A 20,329-nucleotide genomic window follows, 5' to 3' on the forward strand; every position below is an offset into this window, starting at 1 on the left:
TCCGTGAACCATTCATGAACGTATTTACAAACTCACGCTCATAGTCTCCATTAAACATGTTACCAATAATCTACTTACAACCCAACAACCCACTTGTAACTCGTCAACATATAAGACTCGTTTAAAAAATGGGTTAACAGGGTTGTGTTCGAATTGACCCGAAGTTTATGTGTGTGAGTTAAGACTGAGATCTTTGACATGAATAACAATATAAGTCGGGTTCGGGTTACACATTGCAACCCGTAGCTCTTCAACTCACTAACCCGAGACGATTACAACCCTAAATTTATATACCTAATATGTTTTGTATGAATAAAAATTTTAAACAATTGTCATTTTTCTTCGTTATCCTCACCGAACCACATAAACACTATCACCCCTGCAAACTTTATCATCATCTTCTTCTTCTTCCTCCATCACCCCAACACAAAAATGGAAGCCAACCCACAAGAAACCCCTGACCCCCAATCAGAAGACCAATCCCAGCCTCAACACCCCCTCTCCACCACCCCCTTCACCTCCCTCACACTCTCCCTCCCCACCCACTTCATCTCCCCACCCCAACTCCCCTTTAAACCCCCTAAACTCATCAAAATCCCCAACCAAACATCCTCCCTCTCTCTCATCACCCTCTCTCTCTCCTCCGCCCCCACCAAACCCTCCTTCAAATCCACCATCTCCTCAAACCCACTCCAAACCCCTTTATCCCTCAACCCCAGGCGCCCCTCCGAGCCCTCCAACCTCGCGGGCGCCCGCAGAACCTCCATAGTGTGGTTCCGCAACGATTTACGGGTCCACGACAACGAGTCCCTCTCCTCGGCCAACACCGAGTCCAGCTCGGTGTTGCCGGTCTACATTTTCGACCCGCGGGACTACGGTAAGTCCTCGTCCGGGTTCGATAAAACGGGCCCTTACCGGGCCTCGTTTTTACTAGAATCAGTTTCCACTTTGAGGCAGAGTCTTCAGGCTAGAGGGTCTGATCTTATTGTTAGGATTGGGAGACCGGAAACGGTTATAGCTGAATTGGTTAAGGTGGTTGGGGCCGAGGCGGTGTACACGCATCGGGAGGTGTCGTTCGATGAGGTTAAGGGGGAAGGGAAGGTTGAAATGAAGTTGAAAGATGAAGGGGTTGAGGTTAAGTATTTTTGGGGGAGTACATTGTATCATATTGATGATTTGCCGTTTAAGTTGGAAGATATGCCAACGAATTATGGTGGGTTTAGGGAGAAGGTTAAGGGGTTGAAGATTAGGAAGACGATTGAGGCGCTTGATCGGTTGAGAGGGTTGCCCGCGGGTGGGGATGTGGAGCCTGGTGAGATTCCGACTTTGGTTGATTTGGGTTTGAATCCTACTGCTACAATGAACCAGGTATGATTTGGAGTTTTTATAGTTTATAGCTGCGGGTGTGAATTTATGGGACGGCACTAACTTAACATGAAATTTATGGGTTCGGGTTTAATATAACCGGTTTGAGTATTTTTGGTTGCAAAATAGTGATTTTAAAGTAATATTTAACTTGTGAAAAGTTAAATATTAAAAAAAATCAGGTTAAGCTCGTAGTGTTAGTGTCAACCCGCAAATGTTTGTGTCGTGTTCAGGTTTATATGTCTGACATGATTTTCGGGTTCGTGTAAGGTTGGACCAGCCAACCAGCGAACACAACCCGTTTAACACTCTTATATTGTAGGTGGTGAATTTTGAATAACGTTTGCAACGATTACATTTACTGTTGTTTCAGGCGAAAGCGAGTGCGAATGCTTCGCTTGTTGGAGGTGAGACTGAAGCATTGGAAAGGCTTAAAAGATTTGCTTCTGAATGCAAATCACAGCCTGCAAAAGACGGAAGTAACGATAGCAGCATGTATGGTGCCAAATTTTCGTGCAAGATCTCGCCATGGCTTGCAATGGGATGCCTTTCTCCTCGCTCTATGTTCGATGAGTTGAAGAAGTCTGCATCCAGGTATGTTTGTTCGAATCTTTGTCTTTAAGAGTGCATTTTAAAAGTGATAACTTAAAATAAAACGATCATAATCAGATAATGAATTAGCTGTAACAAAATGCGGTGCATGAGACATTGTTAAATGTAGAACAAAAGTTGTTTTATTTCTCGGGGTTTTTTATTGACTAAACGAGTAAAATGTAGAACGATTTCTGCTTCAACAAACGAGAAAGATGGTGATATGAACTGGTTGATGTATGAGCTCTTATGGAGGGATTTCTTCAGGCAAGTGAATATGATTCTTGTTTACGCGTATTACAACCATGATGTATATGTTTTAAGCTGTTAATTTGTCTCCAAATATTGCAGATTCATCACCAAGAAATACAGTTCCGCAAAACAGAATAATGCTGCTCCAGTGACAGCTTGCACGGGTGCAGCCGCGTGAGGATTTCATGTTTCTGAAACACGAAATGTTTTTTTGTTTCTTTAGATCATCCCGCCTTCCCTTGATATGTTATGTGAGGTGGGTTCTAAAAGAGCTTATATATTCTGTGTATCTGCTGCGTCATATAAACATTTGTTTGCGTATTATTGATGTGTTTCCATGATCAAAGTTGTGTTGATTCGCACAAGACCTTCATTAATGAGAAACTTAATTCGCCCTTGTAGCTTTTGATATTAGTGGGCTTTTACTAAGTACGTTTGTTTATTTGTTAGAGGTTTTCATATACTATCAACATGTTTCTTTTGTTTGAAGTTTAATCTATTATTATGCGTGAGTTTTATTTGTCCGAGTATTTGCTTATTCGTTATTTTTTGAGGGGCTGTTTGGCAACATCTGAATGGTTAAGTGATGAACCAGTAAGAGGTCTGAACCAGTAAAAGGTCTGAACCATTAAGAGCCTATATAATATTTAACCGTTCAGAGGCAAATATCTGACCAATTCAGATTGGAGGTCTTAACCATTCAGACTCTGTATAAATCTTAACCATTCAAAGGCAAATGTCTGAACCATTCAGACATCTGATCGTGAAACAAACAGTCTGAACCATTAAGTGTTGAACCAGTAAGAGGTCTGAACCATTAAGAGGCTCATTAAGAGGTAAACAAACAGCCCCTGAGACATTAAAATGAGGAGGAAGATTTCTCTTTAAGAGTAAGGGGCTGTTTGGTAGCCTCTGAATGGTCATTAAGATGTTACCTCTTAATGAAACCATTAAGAATTTTACCAATGAGAAGGTAGAAGAATGTAACATGTGATGATTTACCATTCAGATGTTACCTCTTAACCATTCAGACTTGAGGTTACCTCTTATTCATTCAAAGGTTTTAAACCATTAAGAGGTAGCATCTAAATCGTCATTAAGTGGCTACCAAACAACCCCTAAACTTTCGTTTTGCTCCCTGTGGTTTGGTCACTTTAACGGTTTTGCCTCAAACCTTTAAAAATGGCCATTTTCCTCCAATAGTTTGCTATTATTTTTCCATTTTGCTCCCCGCCTCAAACTCCATCCAAATTGTCTGTTTTTCCATTTTGCTCCCTGCAGTAAGCAAAATGGAAAAACCATAGCAAACTATTGGAGGAAAATGGTTATTTTTAAAGGTTTGGGGCAAAACCGTTAAAGTGACCAAACCACAGGGAGCAAAACGGAAGTTTACTCAAGATTTAAATAGTAAAAGCTTACAATGATAGTTTTTCACCCTAACAATATGGTTCATCGGTTTAACCTGAGTGATATAATCAGTCAGGACAGATATGAACACATAATCAGGATTAAGTGCACTAAACTTCAATTAACCATGTTTAAAGACAAGGTAAGTAAAATCACGAAAAAAAGATGAAATAATATTCAGACATCATAATCTAATTTGGTTTACAAGTGCAACAACATAGGAATATAGGATGTTCCGATGGCAATGACAACGCTTCTCACTTGGGGTTCCGAAGTACAATGATGACGGAATCCCCTCGAAGAAACATCTTGCTGATGAACCTGTCTTTGTTAACTTGAAGCGCTTTCTTCTTACCTTTTCCTGTTTTAGGCACCTGAAATAACAGATAATTTATAAATAAACAACCTTTGTATATAAAAAACAGACGCTGTTGAAATTAAAAACCAACCTCTGTCCACATTTCTCGAACGTTTTCCAACACCATGTTGCAGTGTCGGTCAAATGCTCTAACGCGTCCTAGTAGCTTTTTATTGTTCCTGCAGTTGATGAGTACCTACGTGTGTAACACAAAACATATATTCATAATTAAAGGGATCAAGATCGATAACAGACTGATTCAACCTGATTTATAAATGATGTGTAACAGTGATGGTAATGACGGATAAAATTTATGTAAATATTCGATTACCTGAGTGTTATTTTTCACGCTCATCATCAAGACAGAGAGAGGGCCGGTATTGAACTCCTCTTCCTCATTTTTGGTCTGAAAAATATCAAGAACCATTTGATAATGAAAAGCAATCCATACACAATAGAATGAAGATAAAATAAACCAAATCTATAGAAACAAATTTTACCATAATATTAATAAAACTCTAATACAATTTCAACATTGCAGATATAAATCTCCATGTGTCATATGATCACATAGTTGGGATTCTTATTAAACGAAAGGACTACTAGTCTGAAAGCATGAACATATCGTAGAATAGCTAAACAGATAAAACATGTATTCATCATCTGTATTATAACATGCCCTACACTCCAACCCCTATAAATCTTCGAGGTTTCACTTTCCGTTAGACCATTAGGCTATACTGTTTTATTTAACTGAATGTTCAAAAGCATCAAATACAACATGCCCCAAATCACACACCAACACAAAAGGAACACGGCATGGGTAACCACTGTTAAAGCTATGCCGCTGTGGAACTTGTTTGCACATAAAGAAACACAGCACACAACAAAGTACAAACCACACCCCATAGTATAAAGTGTTGTTCATATGGGTACAATCATATACAACCACTGTTAAAGAAGCTCTAAACCATAGATAAAATGGTATTAACGAACAATAACCATGACTTCAAATTTCAGTTATACCCCCTCCATGAAGACATAAACAAACAAAAGACAATATCATTGTTTGAAAACTCTGAACTTATGTTCATTCTTCCATTCAAACCAAGGTTTAAAAAAACGGAAACGAGTTTCGAGGCTTTTTCCCTTCGCCTCACGAGGCGTAAGCCTCGAGGCGAACCGAGGCGTAAGCCCGAGGCGGAATTAAAAAATAAATATAAAAATTATACATCTAAAAAAAATAAAATAAAATACTAAACATAAAACATATAACTTTCCTAATGTAAATAAACCTGTGAGAATAGTTTTGGGTTAAATATGATAAAAGAGTTACGCCTCCATCATCTTCTCCATCCTGAAACCCTAGTTTTTCTTGGTCACTCATCGCTACAAGCCAGGTACGTCTCCATCTACCTCTGTATTTCATCCCGATTCTTTCATAATCGACTCTGTTTTCTTCGGTAATCCTAAAAAACCCTAATTTCTGCGGCCTAAAAGGTACATACGCCTCTTAGTTACCGTTCCGCCTCGACACGAAACGTCCGCCTCATACCACTGAGGCGTACGTATGAAAACAAGCAGTGAGGCGCTGCCTCTTATTCAACTGCTTGCTGTTTCGCCTCGAGGCGTGCCTCAAAACGGACGCCTCAAGCGTTTTTTTAAACCATGATTCAAACCATCCTCCAAGTCTTGGCATTATAGATATAAACAGTAAGTGAAAAAAAGTATATTCCATCTCCAATATCATAGAACTGTAGATCCTATTTACACATCTGTGAGATGATGTCATACCAACTATGTAGGTCACGGCTCAAGGCACAAACGGTGGCCTAGGTGCACGCCTCATGTGCTTTTAACTACATAATACTAATACCATCCTTTCATGTCAAGGCTCACCGAGGCGCTTGCCTAAGCCCACTTTTCAGGCCCAGCACAGCCTTCTCGCTTCGCTTCAAAGGTCCCACTTTCAGCCCCTCAGGCACATTTTTTCAGGCCAAAAATCGTCTGAACAGGTTTGAAACAATTATACCAACCCTAAACAAGTCTGAAATCAACCTAAACTAGCCCAAAAGAAGACTAAAACATGTCTAAAACCCCCAAAAGTTGTATTATTATACTATACTCCTAGCTTAAAGTTCAACTACTACGATGCGGTGATTGGTCGGTATACTATATGCACCCTAGGCGATCAAAGCCCTATTTTCAGTATACTATATGCAGTTTAAACTAAGTGATTGTAAACACCATCCAACAACAAACCCTAACAAATCAAGCAAAGAAAAAACTACTTACCGGTGCGTCTTCCTCCATTGGTCGACTACAAAAATTAAACAAACAAACAATTAGCAATATTCACAAACCAAAATGTAATCAAATCATGTGCAATTAGGTTATAATTTATTATCACATGTTAATAAACGAATTACCTCATGATCAATGTGCAATAGAAGCCGAGATAGTATGATCTAACAGTATACAGAACCTGCTAACATAAAAAAATAAAATAAAAAAAAAACTAGGGTTTAGTGTTATGGATATTAGGAAACCCTAAAAGTGTGATTTAGATGTAGATAATGAACAGTAAAAGGATTTGTAATCGAAGTGAATGTTGAAAATGGAGATTGTTAAAGAAGATGATTGAGGGAATTTGGGTGAAGGCGTACCTGTGAAGAAGACGATTGAGAGAGAGAGAGAGAGAGAGAGAGAGCGGGTTTATGAGTTTTAAAACCCTTGACAGGCTTTTTGGTTTCGGATCCGACCCGAATGAAAACCACCTTTGAAAAAAAGTATCAAGGGACCTCTAAAAACACATTTTTAAGTTGATTTAAAATTACGAACTATAATTAATTAAATGAATGTTGTGAAACTAACCTAATAGTAAATAATAAGAGTAGAAAAAGAAGAAGAAAATAATAGGGAGAATGGATCTAATATTTCATTGATTGAGGTGTGTTCTACAATGAGATACAATAGCGGTATATATAGGAGTACAAAGCTTGGAGAGAAAGCTAATCTATTTTTGTCGTTGATAACCATAATAATAATATGTTTATAACACTCACTCTTGGTTATCAACTTCATACGCTTGGAGATGTTGTCTCATTAAAAACATTGCTAGGAAAACCCAGTGGGACAAAACCTCAGCTAAGAGAAAAATAGTGCAGTGCGTATTGTCTCCCCCTGATACGTCTGGATCGGGTACGTTGCCTCATTAAAAACCTTACTAAGAAAACCCAATGGGACAAAACTTAGTTAAGGGAAAAAGAGTGCAACTTGAATAAATCTCCCCCTCATTATAATACGTATCCTTTAAGTGACGTGTGTCCATCTTCCTTGAAAGTTGTTCAAAGCTTTTGTAGCCAATGATTTGTCGCTTGATCCCTTAATCTCTTAATATGAAATCCTTTATGTTGAGCAATGTTGTATAATCTTCTAACGAGACTTTAGGTCCTTCCTTTCAAAAATACCATATGTCCACGACTATGTTTTGTTACATTCTTGCATCTACAAGACTAACCAAACTTGTTTTGATGGGTTAGTAAAATATAATCAAATATCATTTATACCTGAAATATTTCTTTGAACTCGTTCCAATGTCTCTTCGCTTGACAAAGACTATATCATGACAATAAGCTCAAGTGAAAGATATTATAACCATACATCGCTAGCAAAACATATTAATGCACATATGCATTTAACGATGGCACTTCTAGAATGAGAATCTCTACTTTGGTAGGAGATGATAATAGACATTTCTTATAACAAGTGACTTAAGAACCTTTAACATACTTTAAGGTTCAACTATGTCCATACTAAAATATCCCAACATCATCTTCTAGATGTTCTTGAGGGATTGATAAAATATAATTACATATATACTCGAACTGCAGTTCGAGTAATAATTAGATCATGCCAAGGTCATTCAAAAATTCCCCCTCTAAAAGCTCGGCAATTTCTCTCGATGATGCCTAGACATCATCACTGTAAATTTTGATTATAGTGAACTTTTAAAAGTAGAATGTTGATAAAATATGGCTAATTTAATTAAACTTATATCCCTCTTTAAGCAAATATCTCGAGCTGTACCATACTCGACCGGACTATTTTAGTCCGTACATATTTTGTCAGCTTCATATAGTATGTTCTCGAGGTTTTGACATCAATGCTTTTGGCATTTTCAATCCATGAGGGAATTCATTTCATCTTATCCAAATATGCATGTGTTTTCACTCTTCAGGAGTTTTGCTACATAAATTTTCCCATCAATGCTTTTGGCATTTTCAGTCCATATTGTACCATGCGTGTACACTATTTATTAAGATATTACAATCACCAGGTACAAGTTTTCTATGTATGTTTATTGGTGCAAAAGAATCACATCGTTAAGATATTTCAATTCACCTTTATGGACTCAACTGCTTTAGGAAACTCATCAAGAGTTCAATCGTATTAAAAAAAATATGTATACAACGACCATATTGTTCTCGAGAACTTAACTTACATGATTTTGATTATTCAAATCCTTTAGGGACCTTCATGTACACTTTTAGTATCAAGAGATACATAACATTCTCTCTCTATATATTACCAGACGAATTAAATGTTGGAAAGTCATTGCATCCACCACTAGAGAACGTGTCTCTTTATAATCAATCATGGGGTTTTGTGAAAATCCTTGTGCCACCAATTTTGTCTTATCTCATTTGATTTGATTTTCACATGATTCGCATAAAAGACCCATTTGTATCCAACATACTTTACAAATTCTGTTGTATGGACTGTTGGTCTGAAAACTTTCAATTTCATTAGAGAATTGAACTCTGCCTTATTTGCATCTTTTTTCTTTTGGCCAATCATTTATATGTATTAATTCATATACAGATCTTAAATTTTGATCCTCATCATTTCAAGCGCTATATTATATACAAAAGTATAACGACGTCGATTTTAGTTTCGATTCCATGCATTTATAGACATGATACAATTTATTGAGATCTCTTTATCTTCAGGTACCTGAGGTTCTTCTAGAACCATCATGTCTGATGCCTCTTCAGGAGATATTCTTTCTGTAACCTCGACTTGACCATCTTAATTACTTGCTCCAATTTTCAAGGAATTTTATTATTGGAACCGACTAGTCTACCACGCTTCAAGCATGTAATAGACTCATTACAAATACGTGGTTGTCTCTAGGACACAATCATATATGGAGCATAAGCAGTTGCTTGTGTGACTTACTTAGTCACTTAGGTCAGTGAACTCGTCTAGTAATTTATTCTTTAATCTTGGTAAATGAATTATCCTTTGAACTTCTGCTTCACAGTTTATATATGAGGATCAAAATGACATGCTAATTCATTTCATTTTTCACTTTCTACTGCTTTTTATCTCCCCCTAATGTTGGAAACATTCATTCACTAAGGTGAAAACCAATGAGCCGTAAGCAAATCTCTCACCAATGGCTTTAAGTATTTAATCATAAGACAATTATTTTTACCCAACATATTACCAACCACCTTAGTGGTCCCATCTTTGTGCATTGTGGTGGATGAATTGAATTGTATATACATATATATACCACACAATTAGAAACCTTTGATGGGGTACATTTGGTTCCTGACCTAAAACCAATTGTATGAGGAGAACTATATTTATTGGCTTGATGTGAATTACTATTACAATATGTATAATTACATGTACCAAAATACAAACATGAACTTTTGCTCTCGTGATCATTGACTTTGTAATAAGTTGTAAACGTTCAATGATCGTCTTCAATAAAAACACTTATTTCAGTGGTCATTAGTAACTTGAAAATAAAATTTACAGTTATAACCGAAATAAATATGTCAATCTGGAACAATGTACTTGCTATATCATTAGCTAAGCCATAAATTACACAATCCTTAAGTTGTGTATTCGATAACCATTTAGACGATGCATCGATTTTAAACACAAAATGGTATCATGTTGGGATATACGTATCCTTTAATCACTTCCAGAATATTTAGGGATACACACCTTACTTTATTTGGCAAAATATAAAATTTCTCTTAAAAGCAAACATTACATGCTAATTATTAGCGTGAAGAATCTTTTAGTTCTTCATTATATTTCACACCATCATTGACTCGGTGTGGTCTAACCGGTCATGCAAACTATTAAACAATCATGATACATAAACTTCTAGTTTACGATCGTAAGTGTATTAGTTGCATTATGCGAGAGAACATCGCATTATTATTGCAAACTATCATGCTATATAACTTTTATCATTTTCACGTTTTTGTTATCATATAATCACTCCCATAATTTGCCACTTCTAGCGGTCAATCTCATTATTAACATCATTACAATATTCATCATCATAATATTCTCTTCATGATCGTTATCTTTACATCATTCAATATAAAGTCACATTCACTTCAAAGAATGTAGTCGAACCAAAACAAACTTTATAGCTTTTATTCATTATTCGGTCACACAAATGTAGATTCATTTCAAACATTTTGTACTCTCTAATGGTACTGCTGCTTCAGGAGCATATCCCAAGTGTGACAAATGAGATTACTTTATCTGATTTTTCCTTATAATTATCTTCTCACCATATAATATATATTGAGAAGTAATTACATAATCGAGTCATGCATGATTTATCAGTCTTAAATCTTACGACCTTATATAGATTAGTAATGAGATTTTGGGAGATCGACACCTCAGAGTTTCATGTCTATGCTTATTTATACTCGTTCATGAATTATTCTATATTATCTATAATAATAAATGAGTGCGTATAAAATAGAATAGAAGGTGTACATAAATTCAAATTTTATAAATGCATGATATTACAAGATATCACCATATAATTCAAATTAATCATGCAACTTTACAAAACAAGCATGTACATATATTTTGTCACTCAACTTATCATGGTATAATTAATAACAAGTACAACTTATGTACATATATTTGTCACTCAACTTTTAAACATAAACAAGCATCCTCGTGATGTTTAAATAACACATGACTCTTTTATTGCTTGCAGATAAGCGGTTTTTTATGGTGACAAATTTTATAAAAATGATCTCAATTTTGCAAATATATCTCTTACCATATAAATATTCATATATTTGTACCATTCATATATATTCTTTTAAAGAAGTTAATATGTAACACATATATGAGATCCATTACAATATATCATGGTAATGATTTAACACATGAAACAAGCAATGCCAACTAAACAGACAAATTGTCATAAATAGATCATGAACTAAAGCATAAGTAGCGCACATAATCAATGAATTTAAACTCTAAGTTCATAAATTTTTAATATTATTAGTCTCTTATTTATTGCAACTTAAATATATACCAGATTATAAGAAAGAATCATCATATTGAAGTGGTCATAAACACAAGAGAATGGTAACTAAATAATCCTTTCTGATAGGGATATTAGTGATAACCACAATCATTATAAACATATATAAGGTGAAGACAGGGATATGATATTGGTGATGATCATAATCATTATAAACATATAAGGTGGAGTGCATTTACAATCATATTCAATACAAATAACAATTAAACCATACTAAATAACAATTAGAAATAGTTAACTAACTAATGAAATATGATATGATGTTAATCCCCACTAGCATTTGAGAACACTAATTATATTAAAACGAGTTCCTTTGCAGATAATAATAATAAATAAACAAACATTGATATAGCTTATAATTAACTTTTCCAACAGGACAATTTTAGCTAGTTGTAAAATTCTCACAACCCCGTTAATTGAGTTTCAAGTTTATTCTTTACTTCTTGATTTTTATTATAAGCAGTGTCTCTTAAATGAAGTATACATTCAATGAACACATATACGAAACCGATCACTGAATTATTCGGATAATAGAATTCAGTTTGTTTTTTCTTTCATTACATAGTTGTAATAAAATATCTACGTGTTACATAAATCATCAACTTACTGTACTTTTTATATTGCTTTTGTTTTTTTTAGTTTTGCTAATAGTGTAATTTTTTTTAATGTGTAAAATAAACATGTTACTGAATCTAACGTTTTGATTGTTAAGTCTAACATATATGAGAGATGATATGTGAAAACAAACAATGAAGGTAAAAAAAAAAAGCGAGACGATATATTTAATTTAATAATGTATACATTTAAAATATATCATCTAAGCAATAATATTCATATATAATTCTTTAAATATTATTAAGCTATAGTATTAGAAAACGATAAAGAATATACATGTATATCGAAATTAATTACTAATAATATTTTTTTTTTGTTTTACTCGAAACATATATGTGAGTATATTATTAAAATAAGAGTTTCGAAATTCAGATGCATATATCACTTTTGGTGAGGATAAATCCAGAATATCTCATAAAACAATCAAACGACATATAATCAATACGAACCTATTCTGGATCCAAACTAATAATAACAAAAACTCAATTGAAAACTTACCAATAAAATCGGATGTGTTCTGATGTATGAATCAACGGAATCTTCATTAAGCCTCCTTTTGGTAGGATAGTGTTATTGAACATGCTCGAATGAATCTGTATCAACTTTGATTGCTATAACTTCATGGAAGGGATTAGGATCTTGGTGAGAGCACTTTCGTGCTGATAACGTGTTGTGAAACTAACCTAATAGCAAATAATAAGAGTAGAAGAAGAAGAAAATAATAGGGAGAATGGATCTAATATTTCATTGATTGAGGTGTGTTCTACAATGAGATACAATAGCGGTATATATAGGAGTACAAAGCTTGGAGAGAAAGCTAATCTATTTTTGTCATTGATAACCATAATAATAATAATAATATGTTTATAACAATGAATCCATATTACTAAACTTATAAATGAAAACTTACTAAACTCGTCGTCACGCGGTTTTTTTTACACGTGTCATGTTTATTTTATTGTACGTCTTTTCTCTTCTCCTCTCTTAGATGAATCCCGTTCCAAATTCTAATTAGGTGTGCAATTATACACCCTCCCCGCCCTTCTCCTACCTTCAGCCGCCCATATCAATAACACATATTCCACTTATTCCAACCTATTCTTTTCATAATGTTCTCGATCTGTTGGAAACAAAATCGCACTCTTTGATGAATACCCTAAATCAAATGACACCGCTCACCTTTTTGTTTAATTCACAAATAGCCCATCTAGGTTGGAGAAGCGGCCATAGTCGCAAGCATTTAGATCTGGCACGATTAGGATCGCTTCTTTACTTAACTTCGTCGGTCGATCTAACTATAGTTCAAGGTACGGTTTGATGACCAAAGTGTTAATTCTAAATGTTTTGTGTAACGCCCTGCTCTTTCGTACTTTCCATAATTAGAAAGTCTTACTTGTATTTCTATTTTTGGAAGTCTTGTGTTCTTGTAATCGTTCTTTCATTGTAATCATCGTAAAATCCGAGACTTGGATCATAAATAAAACTCGTATTTCTTTAAATTTGTGTTATACGTGCTTCATACATATTCATACGTTTGATTTTGTGAAACAATTGATTCATATTCGTAATTCTTGGAAATTATGTGTTAAACTTGCAAATACGTGGAACTTATGCATAATACGTCTTTTGAACGAATACGATACTTAAATACGACATTCTTGTTTTGGTAAAAAGTCACACAAGGATAATGCAACCAAATCTGATTTTGTGAGGTATGATGCTTGGTTAATCGGGCAAATGTATGAACAAGTATGAAATGTAAACAATGATGAACACCGAGATTTATACGGGGAAAAAACCCTTAATCTTTAAAAGATCTCCGGCATAAAAAACCTCGGGTGATGGAAACTACCGATCACCAAATGTATTGCAGAAACCATAATGATCCTTGTACAACTTCGGAAGAAAACAAGCTCAATACAATGGATTGCTAGTGTAAGTGTGTGTATTTCGCTAAGTGTTTGCAGAGAATTATGTGTTTTTGTGTGTTGAACTTGAATTATGCCTAAAATGAGCTGTTTTCCCCTTTAAAGATAGAAAAATATCAAGTAACCAACTTTCCTAAAAAGGTGGAAGTCACCCATGTTCTCCAAAACGGTTATTTTCCCTCAAGCACGTGCCTATGAAGCATATTCTACGAGATTCCAGCAAAGACTAAGCCCATGTTGTCCATTACCTGTGTATAAACATTAAAAACGTGACAATTGTTAGAAATCATAAGTTTTTGTTAAGGATCCGTGATCCATGCCCAGTCTCAGGATATATGATCCTTAGCATAAAATTCATGCCCTAACAATTGCCCCCAATATGGCAGTTGTGATAACGATTCACAACTGTCATATTTCCGTTAGAAGCGCACTAGCCGTTGCTGCTGGTAACTAGTCGTTACACTGCCTGTCGTCACTGATAACTCCTCAAGTGCCTTTACAGATAAGAAGATCCTTCTGTTTGTGGAGAATGAATCCTTCTACATCGTACGCTATTAACCTTCCTGCACTTTAATTTCTGCATAGACACTTTAACTGTTAGATAGCCCTATCAGGCCTGGGTGGATGGTCCACGGTTTTGCTGGTGAAATCCTGGCCAGATGATTTTGATACATAATGAATGGGTAATAACACTAAACCTTTTTAGCTACATTTGTTGTTGTTTCTTCCCTTTTTATTTTTAATGTATACTTTCTATTTCCAAAGATATCATCGCCAAACAACTGGAAAGTTATTGGAAATCTGATGATAATGTTAAACTTTTAACAGAAAACTTGAAGGGTTCATATAAATGTGGATCAATGATCCTTAACCAAAAAGGATAAGAGACAACTTGCAGCTTAGAAAAAGTTAGAATATAACATACCAGAGAATCCAAGTTAGGATTCTATATCCTTGTAAATTAATACTGAATAAACAAACTGTGAAAAGTAAAGTTTCAATGATCCAGGATCCTTATTGTCTGAACTTGTATAACTTTAGAGCTCCAAGATCCTGTAAGAAAAACAAACCTGGGACCAAGCCAAATAATTGGGAATGAACCCATAATAACTGGGGACAAGCCCAAATAAATTGGGGACAAGCCCAACAAACTGGGGACAAGCCCAAATAAATTGGGGATAAGCCCAACAAACTGGGGACAAGCCCAAATAAACTAGGGACAAGCCCAACAAACTGGGGACAAGCCCAAATAACTGGGGATAAGCCCAAATAAACGGGTGTAAACTGGAGTATGGCCCAAACTGGCGACTATCCAAACGTGAGCGATATGAAAATGCCGAAACCTTAGCTAACGTGAAAACGTTAGAAACCTTAGGAACGGATGTATGGTACGTCTACCATTATACGTAGGATCCTGAATACAGCCAGTACAATGAAATTGTCAGCCCCTAAAGCGGGTACTTGTCACACCCCAACCGATGGCGGAATCATCGGGGCATGGCACTGAGCGAAACAGATTGTTCAAAGAAATTCCATAACAACTATTATTACCAAATAGTTTAAATATCACGTCCCATACCGTGACCCATAAGATAAATTTAGTTATTACAGACATAGATATCCTTCAAACAAAACATGTTCCGACAACTCAGATTTAAGTACATAAATATAAATTGTCTTGGTTTCTAGACTCTTTCCTAGCCTCTATTTCATAGCAGGAAGAGCAAGTAAGCATCCTAAACACCTGTCGCATACGTTAAAATAAAGTCAATACATAATGTAAAGGTGAGCATACAAGTTTGGTAGTAGCATATAGAGTTCGAATAGTTTACGCATAACCCGCACGTACACAGAGGGAAAAGATGCATGTTAATTATCGACATGGATCTATCGATGCCAACGACTTCGGGTTGACTGTCCGAGACAGTTCGCAAAACATGATTACCACCGTAATCCATGCAAGTAATTGTCCTTGACAACCCCCGTGTGAACGGGTGCTGAGTCCAAACTATAGTACTACGTTGCTAAGGCAGGTAGACAGCATTCCACGTGTAAACATAACAACAAGCATACATTTAGTCACGTAATACATGCAATCGGTTAGCGTTCAAATGGTTTGAATAGTGTGTTAGATTGGGATTTTGATATGTAACGTATGTAACACCCAAAAGTGCTAAAGCAAAAAAGGGATTCGAGTATACTCACAGTGATTTATTACGGATTGAAGGGAGCGCTGAGAGTAGGGTTAGCCTGAATAGTTCGATAGCACAACGATGAGTAATGCGGAAATGCAAACAAGTGTAAATGGATCGAGTAGCTTGGTCGATCGAACAGCAGGTTCGATCGAACGGGCTGTTCGTTCGGTTTGAAAGTCCGTTTGAACAGTCCTGTTCGATCGGCCGGTAGGCTCGATCGACTGGGCCATTTGAGTGGATTGTTTCTTCCTCTGATGTGTTTGTGTATGATGGTTTGAACTTTTGAAGTTTTCGTTGTAGTATTTGAGAACACTGAAGTGTTCTTAGCTTTCAGGTCGATCGATCGAATGGCCTGTTCGATCGGCGGCTTAACCGATCGGTTATACACTTCGATAGTGGTTCCTCAGTTGGATGTCGCTCGATCGAGTAACAGGCTCGATCGGGTGGCACCCCATACTACGAACGAGTTGTAGAGTCGATTGAGTGCTGAAGCATAGTATCTCATGATTCGAAGAGTAATGTTTATCAATCGAGTAGCATATTCGATCAAACATCACTTCGTCAATAGCATACTTCATGAAGTTTGAAAAGTGTGGGACCATGTGCTAGCCGATCGGCTGGCCCGGTCGATCGGCTGGTATGTCCGATCGGCTGGGCTGTTCGTTCGAACAGCCTAGCCGTTCGGTCAGCAATCCTGACCTGGTCGGCCTTTCGTCTACCACTTGGCTGTTTGGTTGTTTTAATACGATTTTGAGGTATTGTAGGTCCGGGTTTCAGGACCGAAACCGTGATTCTTGTGATTATGTTCAAAGACGGAAGAGATTAGAGATGATAAACAAACAACTTTGTATTAATCCGGTAGTAAAACATTACAAGTCGGCCCGATTACATGATAACCGAACTAATACCAAAGGAGTATACATCCGGGGAGAGACCAAGTGGTGATCTCTCCCGGTGAGGTCTCAAACCTCCTCTCAAACTCTTACACTCTCTTGGGTTTGCAAATGACAAAGTGTTGGTATTTATACCCAACACAGGTTGTATGGTCGAAGGATCAAACTGACCGATCGATAGATCATCTGTCGATCATCCAGTTATCGAAAGATACACATATACCTCGAAGGATGACATATCCTTCGAGGTCCATCTTCATCTATCGATGGATATCTTTCGAGCTCATCGAAGGATATACACAATCCTTCGATGCCTTATCCTTCGACACAAACATTATACAACCATAATCTTTGTCTAGCAAAACCCACACGGTCAAACAAATAACCCTCTCGTTTGACCACTTCAAACGAGCGGGTCTATACACGTTCGTTTGACCGTTTCACTAACTATTACAAATTCAGCGTAAAATAGAAACTAATCTATTCGACAAGCATCGGACACAAAATCTGCATCAACAAATTCCCCTTGTCCGTTGCTGTCGAATGCTGAAAATGCAACTGCAATCGATCTTCAGTCAAGTATTCATCTTCTCTGTGTTAACAAATTCCCCCTTGACCGATGATCCAGGTAACTAGTATCTTGATGCTCCTTGTATAATATTTCCCCCTCAAAGTACGCGTATCCGTGTTGGGTCTTGTGCAATTTCCTCAAAAGGCTCAATTGACCGATCTTCTGCTGATCTTCCAATACTCCAACCGGCATTTGATAAGGGTTCCATTCTTTTCTAAAAAAAAACTGCATCAAGTCTTGATCTTCAAGCATACTACATTGATAGAGATTTCTGGTGAACTGTCTTCTGTAAACCGTCTTTGTGGAATCGACCAAGTAATGCACTTTAATCTTCAGCATCAACACTCAGGAAAGTCAGCTAGACCAAGTGTATCCCTTGCAAGCTCAACCAAACAGCACGCTTAGTTGAACTACATCCAGATCTCATTGTCTCGCCTTTGTGAAGTTGACCACGTAATGCACTACGGATCTTCAGCATCAGTACTCAGGAAGTCAGCTTGACCAAGTACATCGTTTGCAAACTCAATGAATTGAGTTACCCCCAGATCCCTGTAAAATCCCAAAGAAACATCAAACCCAAAACCGAATCCTGCAGGTCTTCAGCCTTGAACTATCAACTTCCATAAAGATTCCCCCAGGTCTTCAGTAAACAGCGCTTTGAAACTACTGTCGACTTTAGATACCTGTATGTTTCCGTGCAAAACTCTTCACGCTGGCTGGAGAATTAATTAAAATCCTCAAATATGTGTCTGTGCAAAACATTCCACGCAGAACCGTTTGTATCACTAGAAAATCACAAACTCTACCACCTGTGATTGCGTTTAGAAATTTACCGAAGAAATTCAACATATGAAAATTTTTATCCCCCCATTTCTTTGGTAAAATCTCTAAACCTTAACAGATTCTTTCCACTTCAAAGAAACTGTCGTCACTTTCACATAACAAATTCTCTCCACTGAGTAGAATTTATCTTCAAATGTTCACCAATTCCCTCCACTGAGCGGAACTGTCATCAATCTTCATTGAATGTTCTCGGTTCCGAAAATTCACGAAAACGACTTTCTTCTTTGCATATTCTAGTTGAATAAGAAATTTTGCCTAGTACCCCGTAGGATCCGACTTGTATCCCCCCAAAGACTTTGTGAACTCGTTAGGACCGGTATTGACGTTCTAGGTTCATACGTTCGTTTTCAAATGCGAGAATATGACAATAAACCAAATGCTTTCGAACATTTCCGAATAACCGGTAACAATCATAAATATTGACGTGCGGAAGTGAACATACCGTGTTGTTTTTGGCCCATAATAGTCGCGTCACCATTTTTGCCATTTGCATCGGTAACCGTGACTACCCCACATTTTTCAAAAATCAAGTTTTCATCATCTCTTGTTTTCATCATACCGCATCATCCCGCGCGCTCCCGAATCCGTACACATTTGGCGTCGAAAAATAGATAAACTTGGCGAACACCCGACCCCACTTTCTAACTGACGAATAAAGACGGGTCCACGACTCCACGTCTTATCTAGAACATTTATTTCAAAGGATTCCAATTTTGATCAACCACCAAAATTAATTTAGCCAACATTATTGTGCCTTTTGATCGGTCCAATAATTCTAAATTAATTTAGCCAACATGTGTTCAAAACTCACAAACCTTAACATTTCACAAAACACTCCATCCCCACTATTCTTGCGTGGCCTGTAAGTTGGTTGTGGCTAATTGGCCAATCCATATGAAAACCACTCTTGTTCTAAACATTAGGCCCAAATTAAATCTTTACACAAAAGGCCCAAATAGCATTTGTAGGTTTATAATAAAACCAATAGTCAACAACCCTAAAATGCTCCTAAGCCGACAACATATCACTGTCTTCGTCTCCACACTTCCCAACAATCTGGATGATCCTTCGAAACAAACTGACCCTTCAAAAAAATGACCCTTCGAAAAACAACAAGGCTGATCTTTCGAAGTTGTTTAGGGGTAAATGTGATCTTTCGAAGTTGTTGGTCTTTCGAAATAGTTGGTCTTTCGAAGTAGTTGATCTGACCCTTCGAAATCTGTTCAATCTGATCCTTCAAAAGGAAAAAGATGACCTTTCGATTCTCTTTGAACTTTCGAGAACACAGCTATATCTTTCGAAGTACAGACAAACGGTTCACAGGTATATCTTTCGAAGTTATTTAACGGTGAGGAAGACCCTTCGAGAAAAAAAGAATGATCCTTCGAAACATCAAGATGACCTTTCGAATTCTTTTTGATCTTTCGAAAAACATCAACTGAATCTCTTTCATCTTTCGGGGTATGAAGATGTCAAGAACATCAAGAACACAGGAGGCTGTGTAAATCTGCAGATTTGACGAAAACACTTTGTATATAATTTTTGATGATGATAACTTGAATATTTAGGTGAAAAACATAAAACCCATCCCTCGTTTCAGCACAGATCTGAATATTCGGGTCCAGATCTGAGTTTTTCTTGATTTTCACCATTTTTACATCTTGAATAAAAAGCACAAAAATCACAGATCTAGAGCACATGTGACTTAGTAAATGGTTAGATTTACTAAATCGGGCACCATGGCTCTGATACCAATTGTAGGTCCGGGTTTCAGGACTGAAACCGTGATTCTTGTGATTATGTTCAAAGACGGAAGAGATTAGAGATGATAAACAAACAACTTTGTATTAATCCGGTAGTAAAACATTACAAGTCGGCCCGATTACATGATAACCGAACTAATACCAAAGGAGTATACATCCGGGGA

The 20,329-nt window shown here is 36.6% G+C and overlaps 2 protein-coding genes across 2 annotated transcripts; one reads left to right on the forward strand and one right to left on the reverse strand.

The window, feature by feature from the left end:
• Positions 1-313: 313 nt before the first annotated feature.
• LOC110929618 (blue-light photoreceptor PHR2) lies at positions 314-2,637 on the forward strand. The gene is made up of 4 exons (XM_022172774.2): positions 314-1,368; positions 1,739-1,959; positions 2,143-2,223; positions 2,308-2,637. Exons 1-4 carry the CDS (start codon positions 433-435, stop codon positions 2,384-2,386), a joined length of 1,317 nt encoding a protein of 438 aa, XP_022028466.1. The 5' UTR covers positions 314-432; the 3' UTR covers positions 2,387-2,637.
• Positions 2,638-3,710: 1,073 nt separating this feature from the next.
• On the reverse strand, positions 3,711-6,735 carry LOC110929616 (small nuclear ribonucleoprotein Sm D2). Its single transcript, XM_022172773.2, has 6 exons — positions 6,640-6,735; positions 6,403-6,458; positions 6,269-6,293; positions 4,305-4,379; positions 4,065-4,169; positions 3,711-3,989 (listed from the first exon to the last, which is right to left on the reverse strand). The coding sequence occupies exons 2-6, from the start codon at positions 6,405-6,407 to the stop codon at positions 3,873-3,875; spliced, it is 327 nt and encodes a 108-aa protein (XP_022028465.1). The 5' UTR covers positions 6,408-6,458; positions 6,640-6,735; the 3' UTR covers positions 3,711-3,872.
• Positions 6,736-20,329: the final 13,594 nt, after the last annotated feature.

Source organism: Helianthus annuus, chromosome 11 (genome assembly GCF_002127325.2).
Source record: "Helianthus annuus cultivar XRQ/B chromosome 11, HanXRQr2.0-SUNRISE, whole genome shotgun sequence".
Lineage (NCBI taxonomy): Eukaryota > Viridiplantae > Streptophyta > Magnoliopsida > Asterales > Asteraceae > Helianthus > Helianthus annuus.

Excerpts from the sequence above, each read along its gene's own strand:
- LOC110929618 (XM_022172774.2), top strand. The coding sequence starts at position 433 with ATGGAAGCCAACCCACAAGAAACCCCTGACCCCCAATCAGAAGACCAA. Across the intron at positions 1,960-2,142 it reads TTGAAGAAGTCTGCATCCAG|AACGATTTCTGCTTCAACAA; the intron begins GTATGTTTGTTC and ends AGTAAAATGTAG. Across the intron at positions 2,224-2,307 it reads TTATGGAGGGATTTCTTCAG|ATTCATCACCAAGAAATACA; the intron begins GCAAGTGAATAT and ends CAAATATTGCAG.
- LOC110929616 (XM_022172773.2), bottom strand. Across the intron at positions 4,380-6,268 it reads CAATGGAGGAAGACGCACCG|ACCAAAAATGAGGAAGAGGA; the intron begins GTAAGTAGTTTT and ends GATATTTTTCAG. Across the intron at positions 4,170-4,304 it reads GCGTGAAAAATAACACTCAG|GTACTCATCAACTGCAGGAA; the intron begins GTAATCGAATAT and ends TTACACACGTAG.